The 24468-nt window shown below is 50.5% G+C and overlaps 1 protein-coding gene across 1 annotated transcript; it reads left to right on the top strand.

The window, feature by feature from the left end:
• Nucleotides 1-10: 10 nt before the first annotated feature.
• On the top strand, nucleotides 11-23660 carry LOC110477813 (uncharacterized). The gene is made up of 9 exons (XM_085563013.1): nucleotides 11-10713; nucleotides 11977-12194; nucleotides 12875-12935; nucleotides 13541-13636; nucleotides 13943-14107; nucleotides 14197-14322; nucleotides 14728-14948; nucleotides 15139-15167; nucleotides 15743-23660. The coding sequence occupies exons 1-9, from the start codon at nucleotides 10171-10173 to the stop codon at nucleotides 22036-22038; spliced, it is 7755 nt and encodes a 2584-aa protein (XP_085419139.1). The 5' UTR covers nucleotides 11-10170; the 3' UTR covers nucleotides 22039-23660.
• Nucleotides 23661-24468: the final 808 nt, after the last annotated feature.

Here is a 24468-nt window from a genome sequence, read left to right as displayed (position 1 = left end):
AAAAAGTCATGGCTCTGTTTCTTATCCCAGGGAAGAGTCTGAAATAATCTCATTCTTCCTCATCCCAGGGAAGAGTCCAGGGGACAGTTATGGACCCAGGTGGTTCAAAGCCCAGGAATGTCCTGGGGACACCCTTGGGAAGATGGCAGAGAGGACACAGATCTCCAGCCTCTTGAAGTGCAGGAAGTCAAAGGTGTTGACGTCATCCTTCCAAAAACCACAGGATTTTTCTGAGTTCCCTGAGTTTTTCCCGGAGAGGAGCCAAGAGGTGCTGGCGTTTATCATTCCCATCTGCTGCACTCATGAAAAGGGGAGTTGAAGGAAATTGCTATAGTGCATCGTGCTGGGATGAAAGGGTTGGGATCCCCTTTACCTGCTCTGTGGGGCACTGTGAGAGCTGATGGATTCCATCCAGGAATGCCACAAAAGACACTGAGGGGCCGGAGCATGTCCAGAGACAGGAACAGAGCTGGGGAAGGGCTGGAGCACAAGGAAAAGGGTCTGGAGAACTCCTGAGGAGCAGCTGAGGGAGCTGAGGAGGCTCAGCCTGGAGAAAATGAGGGGAGGACCTTCTCACTCTCCAGAACTCCCTGAAAGGAGGGTGCAGCCAGGTTGGGGTTGGAGGGCAGGGAAAAGTCATTGCTCCACTGGGGTCAGGGCATGGGCTGTGCAGGATCTTTTGCATTAGAACATGGGAAGAAACTGAATCGGTTTTATGAGCTCCTTGGGAAGTTAACCCAAGTGGGATTTTATTTGCTGTAATTAGAGCTGTAATGAATTTTTAATTGTCACTAGTCATGTTTATGATGGGAGGCCCTTGGGAGCCACCATGTTTTTTTCCACTGGGTGGGTCATTTTGCAAACATGGAGAAGACTCCCCCAGTTTAGGATTGCTGGGGAGCAGGAAATATTTGCTTTTGTGAAAAGCACTGGTTTGTCACCTGGGAGGAAACCACCCTCTGCATCCTCCAGAGTGGGGTTTACCTGGAACACTTCTCCTGAGCAGCTGGAGTCCTTTGGGATCTTGAGGATGGGATGCTCAGGGGAAGGATTTAGGGAGCAGAGAGGAGGGCATTGAGTCCTTCATTAGTAAATCTGCAGAAAACACTAAGCTGGGAGCGTGTGTTGATCTATTGGATGGAAGGAGGGCTCTGCAGGGAGACTTAGATCGGTTGGATGGATGGGCAGAGTCCAGCATGAAGTTTAATAAGTCTAAGTGCCGAGTTCTACATTTTGGCCACAAAAATCCCCTACAATGTTACAAGCTGGGGACAGTGTGGCTGGCCAGTGTTCAGGTAGAAAGGGACCTGGGGGTGCTGGTGGACAGCTGGTTGAACATGAGCCAGCCGTGTGCCTTGGTGGCCAGGAAGGCCAATGGCTCCTGGCCTGGATCAGGAATGGCGTGGCCAGCAGGAGCAGGGAGGTCATTCTTCCCCTGTACTCGGTGCTGGTGAGGGCACACCTCGAGTGCCGTGTCCAGCTCTGGGCCCTCAGTTTGGGAAGGACGTTGAGATGCTTGAGCACGTCCAGAGGAGGCGACGAGGCTGCTGAGGGGCTTGGAACACAAGTCCTGTGAGGAATGTTTGAAGGAACTGGGGTTGTTCAGCCTGGAGAAGAGGAGGCTCAGGGGTGACCTTATCGCTCTCTACAATTTCCTGAAGGGAGGTTGTAGACAGGTGGGGGTTGGTCTCTTTCACCAAGCAGCACTAGCAGAACAAGAGGACACAGTCTCAAGCTACATCAGGCAAGGTACAGGTTGCTCATTAGGAAAAAAATTTCACCAAAAGAATAATAAAGTACTGGAACTCTCTTCCCAGGGAGGTGGTGGAATCACCATCTCTGGATGTGTTTAAAAAAAGACTGGACATGGCACTCAGTGCTATCGTCTAGTTGAGGTGTCAGGGCATAGGTTGGACTTATGATCTTAGAGGTCTCTTCCAACCTCATTATTCTGTGATAGGAGGTTAAAATTGGGGATCAGCCTCCTTTGGTCTCCTCTCTGCACTTCAAGCTCGGTTCTGTCACCTCCAACTTGACTGGTCTAAAAAACCAGCTCAAATGCACACTAGAAAACCCTCTGACCTCCTCAAGAGAGACCAAAATCAGCAGCTCATGGAAGCAGTGACGCCTACGAAGTATCTGGGCTTGGGAGGAGGTTTAAAACTCCTGTGGGCAAATACATTGACAAACGTACCTAGAGCTGTGCAACTTCTAAAGAAATTTACCTAAGGGAAGCTCTTCCCTTTCCTTTCCACACTAGGCTCCTGATGTTTAATCCTGAATACTCCATCACCTCCTTTCCTGCTCTTTGGACCCTGCCTTGAGTTCCTTGTGAGTGAATCCACTGCCAGGCTCCAGGGGTGACTTGTGCGGGGATCCAGAGGAATCTGTGTCCCAGAGCATCATCTGCAGTTGTGCAGAAAAATTTTGGCCTTTAATCTATTTAATATTCACCCCAGCTTTGCTTGGACAGGTTGAGCTGACATCTGAGCACTTTTCCTGATGGACTTGGCCCCTGTTGGATGCTGACCCTGCTCCTCTGAACAAAACAGCTGCTGCCAGCCAGCCCCATGACCTGGATGAGCTGCCTGGAAATGTGGTGCCTCCTGCTCCCTCCCGGCCCTGTTCCATCCAGGGCAGCTTCAGCTCCAGCTGGAACAGGAAGAGCCAGACTTGCACAACTTACAGCAACTGCATCATCCGCACCTGCTGCTGACAGAGACCATTCCTCCTCTTCCTCCTCCCGCCCATTTCAATTGCGATGGTGGTGCTTCCTGAGCTTCGTCCTTCTTCCACACTCCCTAGTTCTGTCCTTGAAGTGGAATGATATTCCATAGGGTTTACAGGTGGGACCCCAAAATCCGTATTATCTGAGCAATTCTGTTGTAGCATGGGTGGAGTCAATTCTACCTCTCCCATGGCCTGGGGACTCAGCTGGTCTGGGGGGACAGACAAAGCCACAAAATGTCACAAAATGTCACTGGAAGGTTTGGAGCCTGTGCAAGGCAAAGTTTTCTGACACAGGTGAATCTGCTGGTGACCTCCAGGTGCTGCTGTGACACCTGAACCTGCCACTGTCCTCCAGGTGCTGCTGTGACACACCTGAACCTGTCAGTGACCTCCAGCCCCCTCTCACACATCTGAACCTGCCACTGTCCTCCAGGTCCTGCTGTGAAACATTTGAGGCTCTCATTTTTCTTCAGACCTTCTGACATACCTGAATCTGTTCCTGTCCTCCACATCCTGCTCTGACAATGGAACTTGCCAGTGACCTCCAGGTGCTGGTCTGACACCAGAACCTGCCTGTCCCTGTCCTCTATGACAATGACAAATTGACTTTCCCATAAGTTATGGGTCAGGCTGAGACAGGAATTTCAGGTTGGGTACAAACCCACCACCTTTCCAGACTGACAATCAGGCAGAAGGTGACAGGAGAAGAGGTGGGTTGTGCCCATGTTTGTGGTGGGTCGTGCCCATGTTTGTGGTGGGTCTCTCTGGGCTGGGGGCTCTCTGCTGAGTCTGATCTATTCAGGATTTGATTTGGGGCCAGAATCAGCTGAAGTGGGAACTGCTCTGTGTGTCAGCCTTGGACAAGGAACTCCTGCTGGCCCTGGGGAGCCTTGGAGCTGCCTCCCTCCCTCCTCCTCCACAAAACTTCTTGTTGAATGAGTTCTCCCAGTTTTAGAGGAGCTCTGCAGGTGTTTGTGACCCCTTGGAGTAAAGGCTGGGCTGGCAGACAAGGAGTCAAGCCCTTCACCTGGATTGCTGTCCATGGGGCATCCTCTGGGAAATCCCTTCCAGGACCTCACTCCCCTCACAGGGAGGAACTTCTTCCCAATATCCCATCTATCGCAGCCCTCTGGATGTGTGGGAAGCATTCCCCCTTGTCCTGGCACTCCAGGCCTTGTCCCCAGTCTCTCTACAGGTCTCCTGGAGCCCCTTGAGGCCCTGGAAGGGGCTCCAAGGTCTCCTTTCCCTTCTTCTCTCCAAGTAAACACCCTCAGCTCTCCCTCTGGCTCCAGAGGGGCTCCAGCCTTTGGAGCATCTCCATGGCATCTTCTGGACTTACTCCAGCAGCTCCACATCCTTCCAGTGTTGAGCAACACTCTCAAGCCCATGGTGGAATTGTTGGGATTCTCCTGATCAAGGCCAGGATTTGGACTTGATGATCCCTGTCTGTCCCTTCCAGAACTCTAGATATTCCAGGATTCTGAACCTGTTGAAGCTCTTAAACTGGCTTTCCTCACCCCACTCTCAGGTCTTTCCCTCCCCAGGCAGGAGATTTCCTCTGGAACTATGATGGTTTTGATGCTTTTTGTGCAGCTTTACCTTTTCTGCACCTGCCTCGTTGTCCTGTGGCTGCTCCTTCTGCTGCTGCAGAGGCAACCGCAGCCATTCGGATCCATCAATAGAGGGATTTACTCAATCAATCGCAATTGATTGGGCTAATTATGAGCTTGGAGTCCAGCCCAGGTGGAGCTGGGTGTAGTCACCCTCCTGCTGCTGATGTTACCCTGGGAACACCTGGCAGCACTGGAGCCACTTTGCTGGGACGTTGGTAATCACCTTGTTTACCGGATTTGGAACATGTGCCAGAATTAACTCCAGCTGCTTCAACTTCCGGTGGGAACGGATGTGATTAAAATCATCCTCAACTCACACAGCACCTTTTGAAGCTGCCGAACACTCTCAGACTCTTCTTTACCTTGGGGACCAAGTGAAGAGGTTCCTGAGGTTTCAAATGCCTGGAGAGGCCAATCCTGAGACCTCTGAATGTTGGGTCACCTGGAGATCCTCATCAAAATCCTTCCCTAACAGAAATTAAAATAAATTTATATCATGACTGCCATGTCCATTGACCATTTTTCTGCTGAGAAACATGTGCATATTGAAAAAGAAATCTCATGTCTCCCCATGTTTTTAACCTGGAGTTCAACCCAATTTCTTCCTCCTCCTCTTTTTCTTTTTTCCTTATTTTATTTATTTATTTTTTTTCTATGCAGGTAGTACTTTTCTCCTCCACCTCCTCCTTCTGAAACTCTTTGGAGATTTTATCTCTGCCTTGTTCCAGCACCTCCCACCCCAGCCCGAGGGCATCAGCTGCCTGTGGAGGCACCAGGACATGCTCAGCCTGTTGGAGATCTCAGGGATCAGAGGTTGATATTTGGCATTAGCCAATTAAGCAAAAAATTTAATGAGCTTGTCCTTCATCCATTCACCACCATTGTTAATAATAACAGCAATAGAAAAAATTACTTCAGTGTATCCACAAATCCTATTCAATTTAATTAATAAACTTTCACATTATTGTCAGGGTAAGAGGAGATTAACTGATGTCATAATTATGTTGTTATTTTTCTGAATGGATGATTTAATATCAAGGGTGTTACTGAGGACTTTATTGTCTTGTTTACCTTCCTGTCAACCCCAAATCACAAACCATTTATTAAAAGAGATTAAAAGAGCCATCAGTTCCTTGTTAACGGGTTCACAAATTAGTCAGATTTTGGGTTGGTTCCCTAAATGAGCCTCACCAGAGATCCCCTCCCTAAGGGACACGACACCGGAACTGTCTGACCCTGGAGCTGGTGACCTCCCTCCCCACTCTGTGTGGAATCCACCCTGGAATTTCCCTCTAGCCTTCTCAAAGTCAAAATTCCAGTCTGAAATTATCACAAGGGCATTTCATCTTTTTTTTCTGCAAAAATTACCATGTGTTTGACATTTCCTTTCCTGCCTTTGTGGAGCACAGGGAAAGATTTTGGCCATTCCCTGCACGGATGTTTCTGGCTCTGGGGAAGCTCTTCCTGCTCTTTGAGGGCTTTTCAGCCCTTCCCACACTGATCTCCTTTGCTTCCCTCGCTCTCATTGGATCTTGGACTTGATTCCAACCTCTACCAGGTTATTCCGTGCTGCCCCAGAGATCCCAGTCTCCACTTCATCTACTTGTGTCCTCCTTTGCCTCCAAATAAAATTCCTTTGTGGTAGCAGAGTCATTCCTCCTGCTCTGGAATTCCGTGATCCCCCGCTTCCTTCCATTCGTGTTTTGGAGCAGCTCCTGATGGAGTAGCCCAGTGATGGGACCTGTTCCTCCTTACCTGCCCTGTCTGGAGCATCCAGCACTGCTTCTTCCCTTCCCTCCCTTCCCGGGATCCTGCCAATTCCAACTGAGTGCTTCCATAAAACACTGCTGTTCAACAACGGCAAAAGAAGATATCCCCCACCAAAATAATTCCTAACCACCTGAGCTCTGCCTGTCTGCATAGGACAAATCCCTCCCATTTAGAGCATTCCCAGACACCCTCCAGTTACAGTTTTCTCACCACAAAACTTCACTATTTAACACAAAGTGTTGAGAATTCATGGAATTCTAAAAAGCTCCTGATAGAGGGATTTTTTCCTGTGGTTTAATAGCAACTTCCAGTCTCATCCAGCCCTAGGTCTGTGTGAGGGAAACTCCATCTGGTCTCCCTGTTCCCCAAATGATGAAGGTGAGATCCACTTTGGACTATCTGTATCATTAGGATAATATATATATTCTTGCACTGGGAAACCTCAGGCTTAAAATAAGATAAACTTTGGAAGAGTACCAAAGTTTCACCTCTTTTCTGCAAAAAGCAAAAGGTTTTTGACATTTCTCTCCTTTCCTTTTTCTTCTCCAAGTCCTTGCTGCCTTCACTGACCACAGGCAGAGGTTGTGGTTATTCCAGGGAAGGAGAGGGGGAGAAAAGGAAAGTCTGCGGGCTACAGGCATTTTTATAAGTGTGTCTGTGTCATCCCAGTTCCAAGTGACTGAGGGCCCTAATTATGCAAGAACTTCAGCAGCTGGAGATCTAGATCTCTCTTGTGCTCATTTATCTCCTTCACTGGGGAAGTTATTAAATTTAAATACTGTATTTCTTCATGTGCTACTGTACAGCTCTGGCAGTATTTCTTAAATCATCAGAAATGCATGGATAACCTTGTTTATTCACTCTGTTCTGCCAGTGGAGCTTGCAAAGATCCTTAATTTATATTTAGGATCTGGTTTTCTGAGACACCCTCATGATTTTAATAATTTTAGGTTTTGTGTTTTCTGTAGTTCTTTTTTTCTCCACTTTTATTTTAGTTCTTTTTATTTCTATTTTCTAAAGAGTTTATGGCTGCCTCATCTCTGGAGGTGCTCAAGAACACTTTGGATGGGGCTTGGAGTGACCTGGTCTGGTGGGAAGGAGACCCTGGAGTCTCTTCCAGTGCCTAAAGGGCTCCCGGAGGGCTGGAGAGGGACTGGGGCAAGAGTCTGGAGAGAAAAGACAAGAGGGAATGGCTTCCCACTTCCAGAGGTCAGGGATAGATGCAATATTGGGTAGAAATTCCTCTTAGAGAGGATGGTAAGGCCCTGGAATTGATTTCCCACGGGATGCTGAGTTCCTGGAAGTGTCCAAGGCCAGGCGGGACAGGGCTTGGAGCAGACTGGGATAGTGGAAGGTGTTCCTGCCCATGACAGGAACTGGATGAGCTTTAAGGTCCCTCCCAACCTAGACCATTCAATGACCTTATTTTGAGCTGATTTAGATGATCCTGTGGGAATGTTGAGGCATTTCCTTGAGCATCAGCCTGAGAACTGGGATTTGTTAGTCCCATTTAGGGTTTGAGTTGAAGGTAGACAGAGGTGGATGAGGATGATGGAGTTTGGCAGGTTCCTGCCCCAGTTATGCTCAAAAAGCTCCAGTTTGGGTCTGTCTCTAAATTTCTGGATGTTTCCAACAATGTCCATCCTGGTGCTCTTCTGGTTCCCTCATGGTCCACAAAAAGTCACACTCATGTCATGTCTCAGAGGCTTTTCCCAATGGGAGGAACCTCCCCACCTTTTCCACCTGCTTTGGATGGGCAGGACAACACAGGGTCCCTCAGTCCCTGCTCCTACAGCTGCACACGTGGCCCAGGATGGATCAAGTTTTGGAGGGCAATTTAAACTTATCCTTAAAATCCCAAGACAAAGAGCCAGGTTGACCCTGTGGTTGTAACACCCTGATCCCGTGAAAATCCATCTCCCTGGGAAGGATGATGGATGAACCTGTGATCCCTTTGTCCCAGCTATGTCAGAAAGAAGAAGGAATGACAGGAAGCTCCCCCTTTGTCCACAGGATGCATGGACATCTCTTGGGATGCATCCCTGTTTCTGGAGCCAGCTTGACAGGTCCAGGTGTGGTTGGGATGTGCTGCCAAGGCTGATCCGGTGTCAGCTCTGATCACAACAGCTGCCTACACTCTGGATTACTGCACGTGGGGCGGGATGGCTGCTCTCCTTGCTTGAGCTCTGGGCTCCAGCTGCTACAAAAAGCTCAGAATTCATGCCTGGTTCACTTCAGCTCCTGCACAGGGCAGGATTTTGGGATGGACACTGACCACAGGGAGCTGTGGCTGCTCACTCTCTGGGGTCACAACACTTCCTTCCATGATCCATGGGGATTACCTGGAGTGTTGCCCAGTGCAGCTCCGGAATAAGGCACTTGCAAAGTAGGAAGAGGAGGGGTGGAGAGGGGAATCACACTGGAACCAGCCCCAGCCCTTCTGAATCACAGAAGCATTCAGGTTGGAATCATCAAGTCCAATGATTTCCTTGGCACTGCCAAGACCACCATGGACCATGACCCCAAGTGCCACATCCACACATTTCTTGGACACTTCCAAGGATGAAGACTCCATCCCTGCCCTGGGCAGCTGTGCCAGGGCTGGACAACCCTTTCCAGGAAGGAATTTCCCCCAGTTTCCAACCTAAAACTGGCACAATTTGAGGCCATTTTCTCTTATTCTGTCACTCATAACCCAGGAGAAGAGTCAGACCCCACCTGTCTCCAACCTTTCCAGTCTCCTTCAGGAATTCCCTCCCCTCTCCCCCGCTTTTAAAATACTGGTAATTGCACAATTTTTTTGATGTTCACTGTAATTAATTCCTGCAGAGACAGAATTATCAGTCCAAGTCAGATTTTCATACAGGTTTATAAAAAGGGGGAAATCAGATGGAAATCTGGTTGAATTTCTCAGGAAACGTAGATAATTTAATTACAAAATTAGCACAGAAGGAAGATCTGAGATACCAGTTTGGCTTTTCCTGGTGCAAGGTGAGGTAGGGGAGTTTAGTAGGGAAAAGTGGATTTCTCAGCTGTTTTCCTGGAAAACACTGTTTCCAGGTGAGAAAGGTCTCATTGAGCATCCAAAGTCTTGTCCACCTTGAGATATTCCAGCTGCTTTAATAACCTCCAGCTACAAACCCCTAATTTAGGGAATTTATGAGGCACTTTCCAAATGGAGCCAGGATTGCACGGCGATGACCACAGAACCTCTATGTGATGGTTCTCAGCTTGGCTTCATCCAGCTCCTTTGGGAGGAAAAGAATCCTGCCAGGTGAAGTCCAGCTCCTCCTAAAGTCATGTAAGGGTCAAAGAGGAGGTTATTTCCATGGGGATGTGGTTCCAGAGGTGGTTTTGGAGGAACCACATCTCAATGACTTTTCAAGAAATTGATCCAGGCTGGAGCCTCCAAGTGGTACTGCCAGCAGCGGGACTTGGCTCCCAAATGCTTTTCCATATGTCCATAGCCACTGAATGCTGGAAAGGTGGAGTCTGGCACAGAGATGGGGAGAGGGATAGATCCTCCCTGTGAGAAGCAAAAGTTGCTCCTGGGATATTCTGGGAATGAGAGAAGAACAGGAATGGGAAACAAAGGGTGCAGCAGGTGCTCCTGGTGATGCAGTGAAGGGAGGTCAGACCTCCCAAGGACCATCAAGGTCCTGTGCCCCTTTAAATACCAAAAGAAGTGGGGAAATATGGGGGAGAATGAGCTGTGGGGATGAGCAGGGGTAACTGTAATTATGGATGGAGGTTAATGAGATAAGGAGATCCGTCAGCAAAGCTCATGAGTCAGGCAGGATTTGGGGAATTTCACAACTGCCCCACCGGTGTTGGTGTTTATCTGACCTCTCTGGGCAGCCATTAATTGCTGCCTGATGAACCAAACCCAATAACAACATTAGAAACCTGCTAATTACTACGGAATGGAGATGAGCTCCTCCAGAATGTATAAAGGAGAACTTCCATACTCCTCTGGAGTAGCTGAGGATCCTTCATTCTCATTTCTCCTCCTGTTTCATCACCTCCTCCACGGGCTCTCCCACCTGGAAGTGCTGCCATGAGACGATATTTCTCCGGATATGGGGATGGGAGTTTCAGTTCTTCTTCTGCTCACTGTGGGACCTTGGGTGGTGGAGACGGGAGATTTGGAGGGTTTGGTCATGGGTATGGTAGCAGGAGCCTCCACAACCTTGGAGGGTTCAGGAATGTCTATACTGGTGGAGGCTACAGAGGAGAAGGAGTAAGATATGGGAGAGGCCTTGGCTTTGGTGGCTGGAGACAACCTGAGAGAGGCTTTGGTGGAAGAGGATATTTCGTGGGAGGTTTTCAGAGTGGTAAAACAGGGCTTGGTAGCACCTACAGAGAAAGTTCAGGCAGGGAGATACTCAGAGGAGGCCTTGGCACAGGGGAACAAGGGGCTGGACAGGGACTGGGACTGGGACAGGCTGGAGTTCTCCGAGGCATTGAGGAGGTCCATGTCAACACCAACCTGCTGAGGCCAATACAGCTCCAAGTGGACCCTGAGTTCCAGCGAGCGCGCTCAGATGAGAAGGAGCAGATCAAAGCTCTCAACAACAAATTTGCATCATTCATTGAGAAGGTGAGTCCTGGTCTCTGTGCTGTTTTCTCTGTGCTGGAAGGGGGAGGTATAAGGTAGGTGTTAGTCATGGGGACAACTTCATGTCAAAATCACAGCATTGGCTGAATTCCCACAGGCTGCTGTGAAGCTCACAATGGATCCCTGTAAACACTGCTGGGTAAATCAGTTTTTGCCTTGCGATAAAGATCTCAGAGTTGCCTTTTGTGGCAGGACAGTAAACTGCTGAGATGTCACTGGCACATAGAATCACTTCTCTTTTGAGGAAAGGGGTTTCTGGGAATATATATTCCTATATTCCAGTGCCTGGAGGTTGTTGATGCCAGCAGTAAAAATGGATGAGGGACTTGGACATCTTGATGAGTTAGTATTTTTTTCTCAAGCAAAGCCAAACCTTGCAGGAACAGGCTGTTTTAATGCCTCTTCTTGCAGGGGTTTGTACTTAGCTGAAATTGCAAGTGAATTCAATTTCTCTGAATTATTAAACAAATCACTTCTTGGTTTGGAAACCCTGCCCTCTACTATATTGTCCATCTTCAACTTTTTCATTACTTTCCATCTCTCCAGTTTTGTCTTCTCTTCTGCATCTACTCAAACCAGCCTCAAAGGCTCTTCCACCCCGGTGGTATCTGGAGTATCTGGGGGGTGTCTGTCTCTGCTTCTCTCTTTTACATGTGGGGACTTCAGCATTTCATATTTCACTGGGCAGGGGGTGTTGGTTACACTGAGGAGGTTTAAGATTCCATAGTCCTGAAAAATTAGCATGTCTGTGACTCTTCTTTCCTTCCTAAACTTTTGGGTGTCCAGGTTATCACCTGGTTAATATTACAGAAATTGTGGAGTGATTTGGATTGGGAGGGACCTTAAAGCTCATCCAGTTCCTGTCATGGGCAGGAACACCTTCCACTATCCCAGTCTGCTCCAAGCCCTGTCCCACCTGGCCTTGGACACTTCCAGGAACTCAGCATCCCGTGGGAAATCAATTCCAGGGCCTTACCACCCTCTCTAAGAGGAATTTCTACCTAATATTGCATCTATCCCTGACCTCTGGAAGTGGGAAGCCATTCCCTCTTGTCTTTTCTCTCCAGACTCTTGCCCCTGCCCCTCTCCAGCTCTCCTGGTGCCCCTTTAGGCACCATAAGGGACTCCAGGGTCTCCTTTCCCTTCTCCTCTCCAGGTGAGAACCCCCAGCTCTCTCAGCCTGTCTCTGTGGCAGAGAGGCCAACTGGATACCTTCAATCCCTCTGCATCTGCTTCACCTTCCAGGTTCAATGTCTGGAACGGCAGAATCAGGCACTCTTGGCCAAGTGGGAACTTCTGCAGCAGCAAAGCTCTGGCCCTGAGGAGAGCAGGAACATCAACAGCTTCTTCCAGTCCTACATCACCAACCTGCAGCGGCAGCTTGAGACCCTCCAGAGCCAGAAGGAGCAGCTGGATCCCGAAGCCTACAACATGCTCCAGCTTGTTGAGGATTATAAAAACAGGTGAATAGACACAAATCTGGGAAGACAGGTGCTGGGATTTTCCTAGGTGATGCGCATTGTGCCCTTGGATGGCAAATCTCAGCTTTGCATCTGCAGGAGTTTGGAGTTTCTTAGCCCTGCTCTGCTGCAGGTGCATTATGGGGCTTGACTTTGATGCTGGAAGAGTTTGGTAAGGGTTGAACTCCCAAAAATTAGAGCAAAATCAAAGTTTGAGATTATCTCTCCCATCTTCTTTCCTTGCCGGACTCCTCCTTTTGTTTCTCCCCTCTAGCAGTGAGTGACCCAAGATTCCACTTGCGGGGCCCTGGTGGGAAGGGACAGAGCTGAGCTTGGGGTGAAGTTGGGAAGAGTTGTTACCTGTTCTGGCTCAGATAATTTATGTCCACCCACAGCTGTGAAAAATGGAAAGTTTAGTTCAGAATTACTAAATGTAGAATTTATCTGTATTGACCCCATTTTTTGGGCTGTTTTAGTGCCTCTTTTTGTAAAGGGTTTGCACTTGCCAGAAATAGCAATTAAGGTAAAATGAGGATTCTGTTGTTTACTGGTCCACCTGACTTAACAATTAAGATCAATAATTAAAGGTAATGGATAGATAAATTAAATAGATTAATTAATAATAGATAATAGATAATAGATAATAGATAATAGATAATAATCTACCTCCTTCTGTCCCCCAGATTCGAGGACGAGATCAACAAACGCACATCCAAGGAGGAGGAATTTGTGGAGCTTAAAAAGGTGAATTAACCTGAGATCCTGAGCAAAGCAAAGCCTTGGAAATAAAACAATACCTGGGTGGTTGCCAAGGTTCTTAAAAGCTGAAGTTTTTCCTGAGCTTTTTTTAATTTTAACCAAAGTAACTGAAAACCAGAACAAGACTGAGGAGTGAGTATTTAATCTAGAGAATGAATTGGTCCTTTGTAGGACAAATATCTAAAAAGTGCTGGGTTTTCCCTATTCTCTCAATCCCAATCCTGGTGTAATATTGTTATTAAGTTAAATAATGTCTGTAGATGGCTTGGAAAAATAAAGCTATCTGTGAAGAGAAAATTTGGGCAACTTTTTACTAGAAGTATGAATAAAAATTGTGTTTTCCCATTTCTCATATTCCCCAGGAACAGATTTACTGCTGCAGCCATGGTACTCACTTTCCAGCTAATTTTTCAATCTTAAATGCTTTCCCTTTGTTCCTCTTGCTTTTCAAATGAAATCTGAGCTCTCTAGGCCATTATTTGATCCCAGAAATGCAGGCTTTATGGAAATATCCCAAGAATTGCATTTCAGTAGAGCATTTGGGTCAACAAAACGCAATTATTACAATATTTTGGGGTTTTTTTTAACAGGAACTGGATAGTGCCTACATGGGAAAAATGGAGTTTGAGGTCCGAGTGGATATCCTGAGGCAGGAGTTGGAGTTCCTTCGGTGTTTATATGAAGCTGTGAGTGATTCAAATCTTACCCTCAGGTCTTGAAGGACATGCCTTCTGGAGATTCCCAGAAATTTTGCTTGGGTGGGATTTTTTGGCTTGAAGAATGAATTATCCTTGGCCTCTTGTGATTGAAAAGGAGTCTGGTCTAACTTGTGTCACGAAGGCTAGAAGACCTTGTAAATTACAAGTGGTACCTGGGGGCTGCAGTTGAAGAAATTCCAGTGGGAAATTGGCCACAATGTCCCAGTTTTTCCTTATAAAGACCTGGAGTGACCACAAGGACTGTTAAAATCCTTAATCTGATTTTCCCTGCAGGAGCTGTCCCAGCTGCAAACAGTTGTTGGGAGCGTTGATGTTATTCTGTCCATGGACAACCAAAGGGACCTGAACATGGATGGAATCATCGAGGAGGTCAGGCGGGAATACGAGGGGATGGCCAACAGGAGCACAGCTGAAGTGGATGCCATGTACCGGGGCAGGGTGAGTGGACACCAGGGAAACAGGAACACAAATCTCCTCATTGGAAAAGAAACCAAAAACTTTTATTTGTTGTGTCCTCTTCCCATCAGTACCAAGACCTGCAGAACATGTGGGTGAGTCAACGAGAGCAGCTGAGGAACAGTCACCAGGAAATCCAGGAACTTGCCAGGCAGATCCAAAGACTCCAACCAGAAATTGAAATCACAAGGAAAAGGGTAAAGCTGATACTTTCCAGCAGAATTAAATGGATTAAGCCCCATTTCCATGAGACCTCAAGTCTGTATGTAGCAGCCAGTCATTTGGAGGCAAACTTAGGGATGGAGTTTTCTCTTCCAATTGAAGCAGATTTCGATTTTTTGGGATCTATATTGGGGTTAATTGTGTTAGTTTACCCAGTCAAATGTATTTTTGCTGTTCTGTCACTGAGGAAAGCCTTTTGATTTCCAAGGAATGCCAGGAGGGTGTGAAAATTATGGGATTTGGGGGTTTTCCTGTGCTGGGATAGGTGCTGGACTCAATAATTCCTGTGGTTCCCTCCTGACTATGGATATTCCGTGATTCTATTATAAAATTCTCCCCACAGATGGGACATGGTCACATTCCCTTTGTTCCCTCTGCAGAATTCCAGCCTTCAGGACTCTATTAAAGATGCTGAGCAACGTGGGAGCTCAGCTGTCAAGGATGGCCAGGAAAAGCTAGAGGAGCTTGAAAATGCCCTCCAACAGGCCAAGGATGACCTTTCTCAGCTTGTGCATGATTACCAGGAGCTCCTGAATCTGAAGCTGGGCCTGGACATTGAGATAGCCATGTATCGATCACTCCTCGAAGAGGAGGAGAACAGGTGGGGGCAAAATCCATCTTGGGTGAAACACCCAGACAACGCAGCATGTCCATGGAACTGTCACTGGGATCTCTGGGATGCACTGGGCCTGGGAGGAGTCACCTTTCTGCAGATCATGGATAAAGCCTAACCTGAATTTTAATTCTGATTTTATTGGTTGCCTTACTTCAATGTTACTTTCCCTCCACAGGATCCAGGAAGGATCACCAGCCACGATCTGTGAGTATCACAAGGATTTTCTCAGGGCTTTTTAAAGAAAACTGCTCCTACTTTGTGGTCTTGACACGACTGGAACAAACTATCTCAGTTCCCATCTTAATTCAGGAAAGGATGCAAAGGGGGGGTTAGTAAACACACATTAATATAACAACTGGCTTTAGAATTATTGGCTAATTCCTAATAAATTTAGAGGAAATGGGAAACACCACATTTAACCCACAGGTCTCTTTGATGCAGGGCAGAAGGGAAGGAAATAAAAAACAATCCTAAAATTTGTGGAAAAGTTGAGGAAGCTGAAGGAGAGAGAAACAGTCTTGGCCTTTGTAAAGGATAGGCTGCACTGGGTGTTCATGGGTGAAATAAGACATAAATTATGTAAAAAAACCCAAAAAAAACCCAACCCAGAAAAATGATAAAATATTCCATAGGTTGTTGTCTACTAACGGAGATTCTTATTGGCCCCTTCAAAGATAAGTCCAAGACCACTGGGGTAGGAAGGATGATGCTTAAATCAGCACTGCTCTAAATTTTTTGGGTAAAAAGAGTAAATTGAATGTAATTTCTGTTTCTTCCAGGTGTCATTGATTACAATGCCAGAGCTTCTGGAGTCTTTGGAGGCATAAAAAGTGTGCAGGGGAGAATGAGTTCCAGTGGGAGCAGAATGAAAGGGCCAGTCTCTGGAGGGGGAAAAGGTGGAAGCTGTGGAGGGGGTGGATCCCACTCTGGTGGAGGTGGGTCCATCTCGGGAGGTGTAAAAGGCTCAGGATATGGAGAAGGAAGAAGCTCAGGTGGTGGAGGCTCCGTGTCCAAGGGTGGCAGCAGCTCTGGAGGGTGGGGGTCCAGCTCAGGTGGGGGTGGGTCCATTTCTGGAGGAGGAAAAGGTTCAGGATATGGAGGAGGAAGCTCTGGCAGTGGAGGCTCCATGTCCAAGGGTGGCAGCAGCTCTGGAGGGTGGGGGTCCAGCTCGGGTGGGGGTGGGTCCATTTCTGGAGGAGGAAAAGGTTCAGGATATGGAGGAGGAAGCTCTGGCAGTGGAGGCTCCATCTGTGGAGGAGGAGGAAGCTCTGGAGGTGGAGGTTCCATGTCCAAAGGCGGCAGCAGCTCTGGAGGGTGGGGGTCCAGCTCTGGTGGTGGCAGTTCCATTTCTGGGGGAGGAAAAGGTTCAGGATATGGAGGAGGAAGCTCTGGCAGTGGAGGCTCCATGTCCAAGGGTGGCAGCAGCTCTGGAGGGTGGGGGTCCAGCTCTGGTGGTGGCGGTTCCATTTCTGGAGGAGGAAAAGGTTCAGGATATGGAGGAGGAAGCTCTGGCAGTGGAGGCTCCATCTGTGGAGGAGGAGGAAGCTCTGGCAGTGGAGGCTCCATGTCCAAGGGCGGCAGCAGCTCTGGAGGGTGGGGGTCCAGCTCTGGTGGTGGCGGTTCCATTTCTGGGGGAGGAAAAGGTTCAGGATATGGAGGAGGAAGCTCTGGCAGTGGAGGCTCCATCTGTGGAGGAGGAGGAAGCTCTGGAGGTGGAGGCTCCATGTCCAAGGGCGACAGCAGCTCTGGAGGGTGGGGGTCCAGCTCTGGTGGTGGCGGTTCCATTTCTGGGGGAGGAAAAGGTTCAGGATATGGAGGAGGAAGCTCTGGCAGTGGAGGCTCCATCTGTGGAGGAGGAGGAAGCTCTGGAGGTGGAGGCTCCATGTCCAAAGGCGGCAGCAGCTCTGGAGGGTGGGGGTCCAGCTCGGGTGGGGCTGGTTCCATTTCTGGAGGAGGAAAAGGTTCAGGATATGGAGGAGGAAGCTCTGGCAGTGGAGGCTCCATCTGTGGAGGAGGAGGAAGCTCTGGAGGTGGAGGCTCCATGTCCAAGGGTGGCAGCAGCTCTGGAGGGTGGGGGTCCAGCTCTGGTGGTGGCGGTTCCATTTCTGGGGGAGGAAAAGGTTCAGGATATGGAGGAGGAAGCTCTGGCAGTGGAGGCTCCATCTGTGGAGGAGGAGGAAGCTCTGGAGGTGGAGGCTCCATGTCCAAGGGCGGCAGCAGCTCTGGAGGGTGGGGGTCCAGCTCTGGTGGTGGTGGGTCCATTTCTGGAGGAGGGAAAGGTTCAGGATCAGGAGGGAGTGTATCGAGTTCAGGTAGTGGAGGCTCCATATCCAAGGGTGGCAGCAGCTCTGGAGGTGGAGGATCCAGCTGTGGAGGTGGAAAAGGCTCAGGATCTGGAGGAGGAGGAAGCTCTGGCACTGGAGGTTCCATGTCTGGAGGTGGCCAGAGCTCCGGTGGTTACGGATCTGGCTCTGGGAGGTGCAGCCCCCACAGTGGGGGGATGAGCTCTGGAGGTGGGAGCAGCTGTGGCAGGAGGGGCTCCATGTCTGGAGGTGGAGGACAAGGAAGCTCTGGCAGTGGAGGTTCCATGTCTGGAGGTGGCCAGAGCTCTGGTGGTTACGGATCTGGCTCTGGGAGGTGCAGCCCCCACAGTGGGGGGATGAGCTCTGGAGGTGGGAGCAGCTGTGGCAGGAGGGGCTCCATGTCTGGAGGTGGAGGACAAGGAAGCTCTGGCAGTGGAGGTTCCATGTCCGGAGGTGGCCAGAGCTCTGGTGGTTACGGATCTGGCTCTGGGAGGTGCAGCCCCCACAGTGGGGGGATGAGCTCTGGAGGTGGGAGCAGCTGTGGCAGGAGGGGCTCCATGTCGGGAGGTGGAGGACAAGGAAGCTCTGGCACTGGAGGTTCCATGTCCGGAGGTGGCCAGAGCTCTGGTGGTTACGGATCTGGCTCTGGGAGGTGCAGCCCCCACAGTGGGGGGATGAGCTCTGGAGGTGGGAGCAGCTGTGGCAGGAGGGGCTCCATGTCTGGAGGTGGAGGACAAGGAAGCTCTGGCAGTGGAGGTTCCATGTCTGGAGGTGGCCAGAGCTCCGGTGGTTACGGATCTGGCTCTGGGAGGTGCAGCCCCCACAGTGGGGGGATGAGCTCTGGAGGTGGGAGCAGCTGTGGCAGGAGGGGCTCCATGTCTGGAGGTGGAGGACAAGGAAGCTCTGGCAGTGGAGGTTCCATGTCTGGAGGTGGCCAGAACTCTGGTGGTTATGGATCTGGCTCTGGCAGTTGCAGCCCCCATAGTGGAGGGATGAGCTCTGGAGGTGGGAGCAGCTGTGGCAGGAGGGGCTCCATGTCTGGAGGTGGAGGACAAGGAAGCTCTGGCAGTGGAGGTTCCATGTCTGGAGGTGGCCAGAGCTCTGGTGGTTACGGATCTGGCTCTGGCAGTTGCAGCCCCCACAGTGGGGGGATGAGCTCTGGAGGTGGGAGCAGCTGTGGCAGGAGGGGCTCCATGTCTGGAGGTGGAGGACAAGGAAGCTCTGGCAGTGGAGGTTCCATGTCTGGAGGTGGCCAGAGCTCCGGTGGTTACGGATCTGGCTCTGGGAGGTGCAGCCCCCACAGTGGGGGGATGAGCTCTGGAGGTGGGAGCAGCTGTGGCAGGAGGGGCTCCATGTCTGGAGGTGGAGGACAAGGAAGCTCTGGCACTGGAGGTTCCATGTCCGGAGGTGGCCAGAGCTCCGGTGGTTACGGATCTGGCTCTGGGAGGTGCAGCCCCCACAGTGGGGGGATGAGCTCTGGAGGTGGGAGCAGCTGTGGCAGGAGGGGCTCCATGTCTGGAGGTGGAGGACAAGGAAGCTCTGGCAGTGGAGGTTCCATGTCTGGAGGTGGCCAGAGCTCTGGTGGTTACGGATCTGGCTCTGGGAGGTGCAGCCCCCACAGTGGGGGGATGAACTCTGGAGGTGGGAGCAGCTGTGGCAGGAGGGGCTCCATGTCGGGAGGTGGAGGACAAGGAAGCTCTGGCACTGGAGGTTCCATGTCTGGAGGTGGCCAGAGCTCTGGTGGTTACGGATCTGGCTCTGGGAGGTGCAGCCCCCACAGTGGGGGGATGAGCTCTGGAGGTGGGAGCAGCTGTGGCAGGAGGGGCTCCATGTCTGGAGGTGGAGGACAAGGAAGCTCTGGCACTGGAGGTTCCATGTCTGGAGGTGGCCAGAGCTCTGGTGGTTACGGATCTGGCTCTGGCAGTTGCAGCCCCCACAGTGGGGGGATGAGCTCTGGAGGTGGGAGCAGCTGTGGCAGGAGGGGCTCCATGTCTGGAGGTGGAGGACAAGGAAGCTCTGGCAGTGGAGGTTCCATGTCTGGAGGTGGCCAGAGCTCTGGTGGTTATGGATCTGGCTCTGGCAGTTGCAGCCCCCACAGTGGGGGGATGAGCTCTGGAGGTGGGAGCAGCTGTGGCAGGAGGGGCTCCATGTCTGGAGGTGGAGGACAAGGAAGCTCTGGCAGTGGAGGTTCCATGTCTGGAGGTGGCCAGAGCTCTGGTGGTTACGGATCTGGCTCTGGCAGTTGCAGCCCCCACAGTGGGGGGATGAACTCTGGAGGTGGGAGCAGCTGTGGCAGGAGGGGCTCCATGTCTGGAGGTGGTCACAGCTCTGGAGGCCTGGGATTGGGATCTGGAAGTGGTGGGAGCAGTTCTGGAGGAGGAATAAGCTCTGGGTATGGAGGAAGCTCAGGCAGTGGAGGATCAAGCTCTGGCTGTATTGGTGGTGCAGATGGGGGTTCAGGGTATGGGGGGAGCTCAAGCAGGAGAGGTTCCATGTCTGGAGGTGGTTCCAGCTCTGGAGGATATGGGTCAGGCTCTGGCAGTTGCAGCCCCCACAGTGGAGGGATGAGCTCTGGAGGCTGGAGCAGTTCTGGCAGGAGAGGCTCCATGTCTGGAGGTGGAGGAAGCTCAGGTCATGGAGGATCCAGTTATGGCAGTGGTGGGTCCAGTTATGGCAGTGGCGGGTCCAGTTATGGCAGTGGCGGGTCCAGTTATGGCAGTGGTGGCTGCATTGGTGGAGGAGAGGGGGGCTCAGGGTACGGAGGAACAGGAAGCTTGGACAGGAGAGGATCCATGTCTGGAGGTGGTCACAGCTCAGGTGGATATGGATCTGGCTCTGGCAGTTGCAGCCCCCACAGTGGGGGGATGAGCTCTGGAGGCTGGAGCAGTTCTGGCAGGAGAGGCTCCATGTCTGGAGGTGCTGGCACTTCTGGTGGATATGGATCAGGCTCTGGCAGTGGCAGCTGCAGCCCCCATAGTGGTGGGATGAGCTCTGGCAGCTGGAGTGGCTCTGGCAGGAGAGGCTCCATGTCTGGAGGTGGTCACAGCCCTGGTGGATATGGATCAGGCTCTGGCAGTTGCAGCCCGCATAGTGGAGGGATGAGCTCTGGAGGCTGGAGCAGTTCTGGCAGAAGAGGCTCCATGTCTGGAGGTGGAGGAAGCTCAGGTTATGGAGGATCCAGTTATGGCAGTGGTGGGTCCATTGGTGGGGGAGAAGGAGGAAGCTCAGGGTATGGAGGAGGAAGCTCCGGCAGGAGAGGCTCCATCTCTGGTGGTGGGGAAGGAGGATCCAGTTATGGCAGTGGCGGCTGCATTGGTGGAGGAGAGGGGGGCTCAGGGTACGGAGGAACAGGAAGCTTGGACAGGAGAGGATCCATGTCTGGAGGTGGTCACAGCTCAGGTGGATATGGATCTGGCTCTGGCAGTTGCAGCCCGCATAGTGGAGGGATGAGCTCTGGAGGCTGGAGCAGTTCTGGCAGGAGAGGCTCCATGTCTGGAGGTGGTCCCAGCTCTGGAGGGCTGGGATCGGGATCTGGCAGTGGTGGGAGCAGTTCTGGAGGAGGAATCAGTTCTGGGTATGGAGGAAGCTCAGGCAGTGGCGGATCAAGCTCTGGTGGGTGCATTGGTGGAGGAGAAGGGAGTTCAGGGTATGGAGGAAGCTCAAGCAGGAGAGGCTCCATATCTGGAGGTGGTTCCAGCTCTGGTGGATATGGATCAGGCTCTGGCAGTTACAGCCCCCACAGTGGAGGGATGAGCTCTGGAGGCTGGAGCAGTTCTGGTAGGAGAGGCTCCATGTCTGGAGGTGGAGGAAGCTCAGGTCATGGAGGATCCAGTTATGGCAGTGGTGGGTCCAGTTATGGCAGTGGTGGGTCCAGTTATGGCAGTGGCGGCTGCATTGGTGGAGGAGAGGGGGGCTCAGGGTACGGAGGAACAGGAAGCTTGGACAGGAGAGGATCCATGTCTGGAGGTGGTCACAGCTCAGGTGGATATGGATCTGGCTCTGGCAGTTGCAGCCCCCACAGTGGGGGGATGAGCTCTGGAGGCTGGAGCAGTTCTGGCAGGAGAGGCTCCATGTCTGGAGGTGCTGGCACTTCTGGTGGATATGGATCAGGCTCTGGCAGTGGCAGCTGCAGCCCCCATAGTGGGGGGATGAGCTCTGGCAGCTGGAGTGGCTCTGGCAGGAGAGGCTCCATGTCTGGAGAAGGAGGAAGCTCAGGTCATGGAGGATCCAGTTATGGCAGCAGTGGGTGCACTGGTGGAGGAGAAGGAGGTTCAGGGTCTGGAGGGAGCTCAGGATATGGAGGTGTCTCTGGCAGGAGAGGCTCCATGTCTGGAGGTGGGGAAGGAGGAGGAAGTTATGGCAGTCGTGGATCCAGTTATGGCAGTGGCGGCTGCATTGGTGGAGGAGAGGGGGGCTCAGGGTATGGAGGAGGGTCCGCATATGGGGGAGTCTCTGGATATGGTGGAGGCTCAGGATATGGAGGGGGAACCTCAGGCAGGAGAGGATCAATCTCTGGAGGAAGTGGAAGCTCCATCTCTGGAGTTTGGGGATCAAGCTCTGCTGGCGCCTGCAGGCCTGGCAGTGGAGGGGAAGGAGGCTGGGATTGCTCTAGACGGGACAGTTGTTACGAAGGTGGGACCTGTGTAGATGCCAGCTGCAGAGATGTGACTGAGGAAAGCAGGTCAGGAGGAGCGTGGTCTTCTCCAAGCCCAGGTTTCTGGTCTGCCTATGGAAGTGGCTCTGTTTCCCCTGGAGATGCTGCCCACAAGTAAAACTTGGATTCAAAATCTCAGCAGTGGAACAGAATGAAGCAATTCCCTCATTGTCGGAGGCAATGGGATTTTCCTGCTGTCACCATTGGTCTGGATGGGCTGTGCATCATCCTGTGCTCTCCCTGCACAACCATCCCTGGAGTCTCCATCCCACTCCTCTGCTGGATGCTGATATTGTGATGGTGTCCCTTCCTTGGGCTTTCTCTGAGCTTTTAATCTCAGCCTGTGTGGAACCTTTATCTTTGACAACTAAAAGCTTGAAACCCTGTCTGGTGTGTTTGTTTTGATCTGGGGAGGGCAGGACTCTGATGTCTCTGATGAGATCTTTGATAGAACTTTCCATGTAAATGAATCATGGAAATCTGATCCAACCACAGGAAAAAGTTCCTGGAAAAAGGGATAAAGTAGACGGTGGCTGGAAAAGAATGACAAATGAAGATCATCTGCTGTAAAAATGGGATTTAGGGCAAAGTCCTGTATGTCTGGTCTGACCAGTCAGCCAGGACACATGGCTACACCTCAGATCCATCATTCCCTCTAGGACTCACTCATTAAATAACCTGGGGTCAGATCCTCTGTATAGCTTTTTTTTTTCTGTCACTGCAGCTGCAGATGAAGAAAGGAGCAGAAAGTCTGGGAATAACAAAGTCTCATCTCACTTTTGGTTCAGTTTTCCCCCTGCAGTCCCAAGTTAAGGTGAGATAGGGTGTACTTGAGGAAAAATTTCTTGGCCAACATCTGATTTTGGGGTTTTTCCTGCTTGGAGTTTGAGTTGGACTTGATGATTGTTGTGTGTCACTTCCAACTCAGGATATTCCATGATTCTGTGATCTTATTCAGTGATGATTTTTATCACAGGAAGCAAGATATTCCCTAAATTTCTCCCAGAACCTCCTCAAAATCCAATAAAAAGTTCTAACAAAGCACAAAGCAGTTGATTTTATGTCAAAAGTTTGTTCAATAAGCTCAGTTTAATAACGTCACTCCTGTTTAGCAACACTCCACTAAGACATCTGGAGTGTCCCAATCCCATTTGGAATATTTAATGTCCTTTCCCCAGCTTGAGGGAAGGAGGATCTTCTCTTTTGGAAGGAATTCCAACTGGGAAGAGTCCTGGGAGAGGCAGGAGGGTGATAAGAGACCCAGATTTCTGGGAAATCCACTGTGGAAACCCTTTTGCGAAGGGCTGTAAACCCACAAAGACAACCACAGAATGTCAATGGAGCTACGGAGTTATTTTGATAGGAAGTGATCTTTAATGGTTATTTTCCTTCACTGAGGGCTCCAAGAGAGCTGGAGAGGTTATGGAGGATACAGTTATGGAGAGGGATTTGGAAAGAAGTGATGGGACAAAGGGTGGGTTAGGGGACAGAAGAGGGGAGGGTTAAGCGGGACATTGGGAAAAAGTTCTTCCCTGTGAGGGTGGTGAGGCCTTGGAATGGATTTCCCAAAAGATCCCCCATCCTTGGAAGTGTCCAGAGCCGGGCTGGATGGGGCTTGGAGCAGCCTGGGATAGTGGAAGGTGTCTCTGCCCGTGGCAGAGAGTGGAACAGGATGAGCTTTAAGGTCCCTCCTATCCCAACTGTCTTGGTTTACAAGACAGGTGTCTGCTAGGGCAGACAGCAAGTCTCCCTTGGAATGGAGAATGTAGACCCCCCTCCCTCAGAATTATAATTTTGAAATTAAAGGGCTTTCAGGTAAAGATATAGGAATAGGAATGGCAGTTCTTTACCAGTGTGTCTTGAAATAAATGGGCAAGGAGACCAGCTCCTTTTGGATGCCTTTATTAATGTCATCAGCTCTGGGTGGGGGCCTGAGGGGTCTGCACACCAGCACTGCTCCATTTGGCGATGCAGAGGAGGAGGCGAACAGTTGTGCTTCACAGCAGACCTGGGGCTGCCGTCCTCATGGGTGTGCCTAGGAAGACATCCCGTGGTTTGCTGTTTAGGGTCCTCACTGTAGCTCAGTTCTATTTAGGTCACAGTAACATCTAAAACCTTGGTGGAGTAGGAGGACTCCCCGCCAGTAGGACCAGTTACTTAGCTTTTCAAGTTTTGAGTTGGCTTGTTGTTTCTAGGGTCTTTTGTTGAATTTTCTTTAATATCTCTTAATTTGTATATTTCCTGGGAATTTTACCCAGCGCCATTTTTGGGGAGCAGCGGAGGCAATACCCAGACGGATGCAACAAGGATATAGATAAGGGATTTTAACAGGGGATTAACAGTGGGGGTAACTTAAAGGTTTAACCTCTAACAACAATGTTAATTAACATAATTAACTTATTATAACTGTTAAGGGCATTAACAGCTCTATTTTCATTAACCTATGAACTTGTTCATAACATGAATAATAAAGCAAAAAAACAACAGCTACGACATTAACAACAAACAGAAGCAGAACCCAGTCCCAGCCTTTGGGCCACGGCACCTT

This window comes from Lonchura striata, chromosome 29 (assembly GCF_050655825.1).
Source record: "Lonchura striata isolate lonStrDom1 chromosome 29, ASM5065582v1, whole genome shotgun sequence".
Lineage (NCBI taxonomy): Eukaryota > Metazoa > Chordata > Aves > Passeriformes > Estrildidae > Lonchura > Lonchura striata.
Note: the sequence above shows the minus strand (reverse complement) of the source record. Positions and strands in the feature narration are given on the sequence as shown.

Excerpts from the sequence above, each read along its gene's own strand:
- LOC110477813 (XM_085563013.1), top strand. The coding sequence starts at position 10,171 with ATGAGACGATATTTCTCCGGATATGGGGATGGGAGTTTCAGTTCTTCT. Across the intron at positions 13,637-13,942 it reads TTCGGTGTTTATATGAAGCT|GAGCTGTCCCAGCTGCAAAC; the intron begins GTGAGTGATTCA and ends TTTTCCCTGCAG. Across the intron at positions 14,949-15,138 it reads CTCGAAGAGGAGGAGAACAG|GATCCAGGAAGGATCACCAG; the intron begins GTGGGGGCAAAA and ends TTCCCTCCACAG.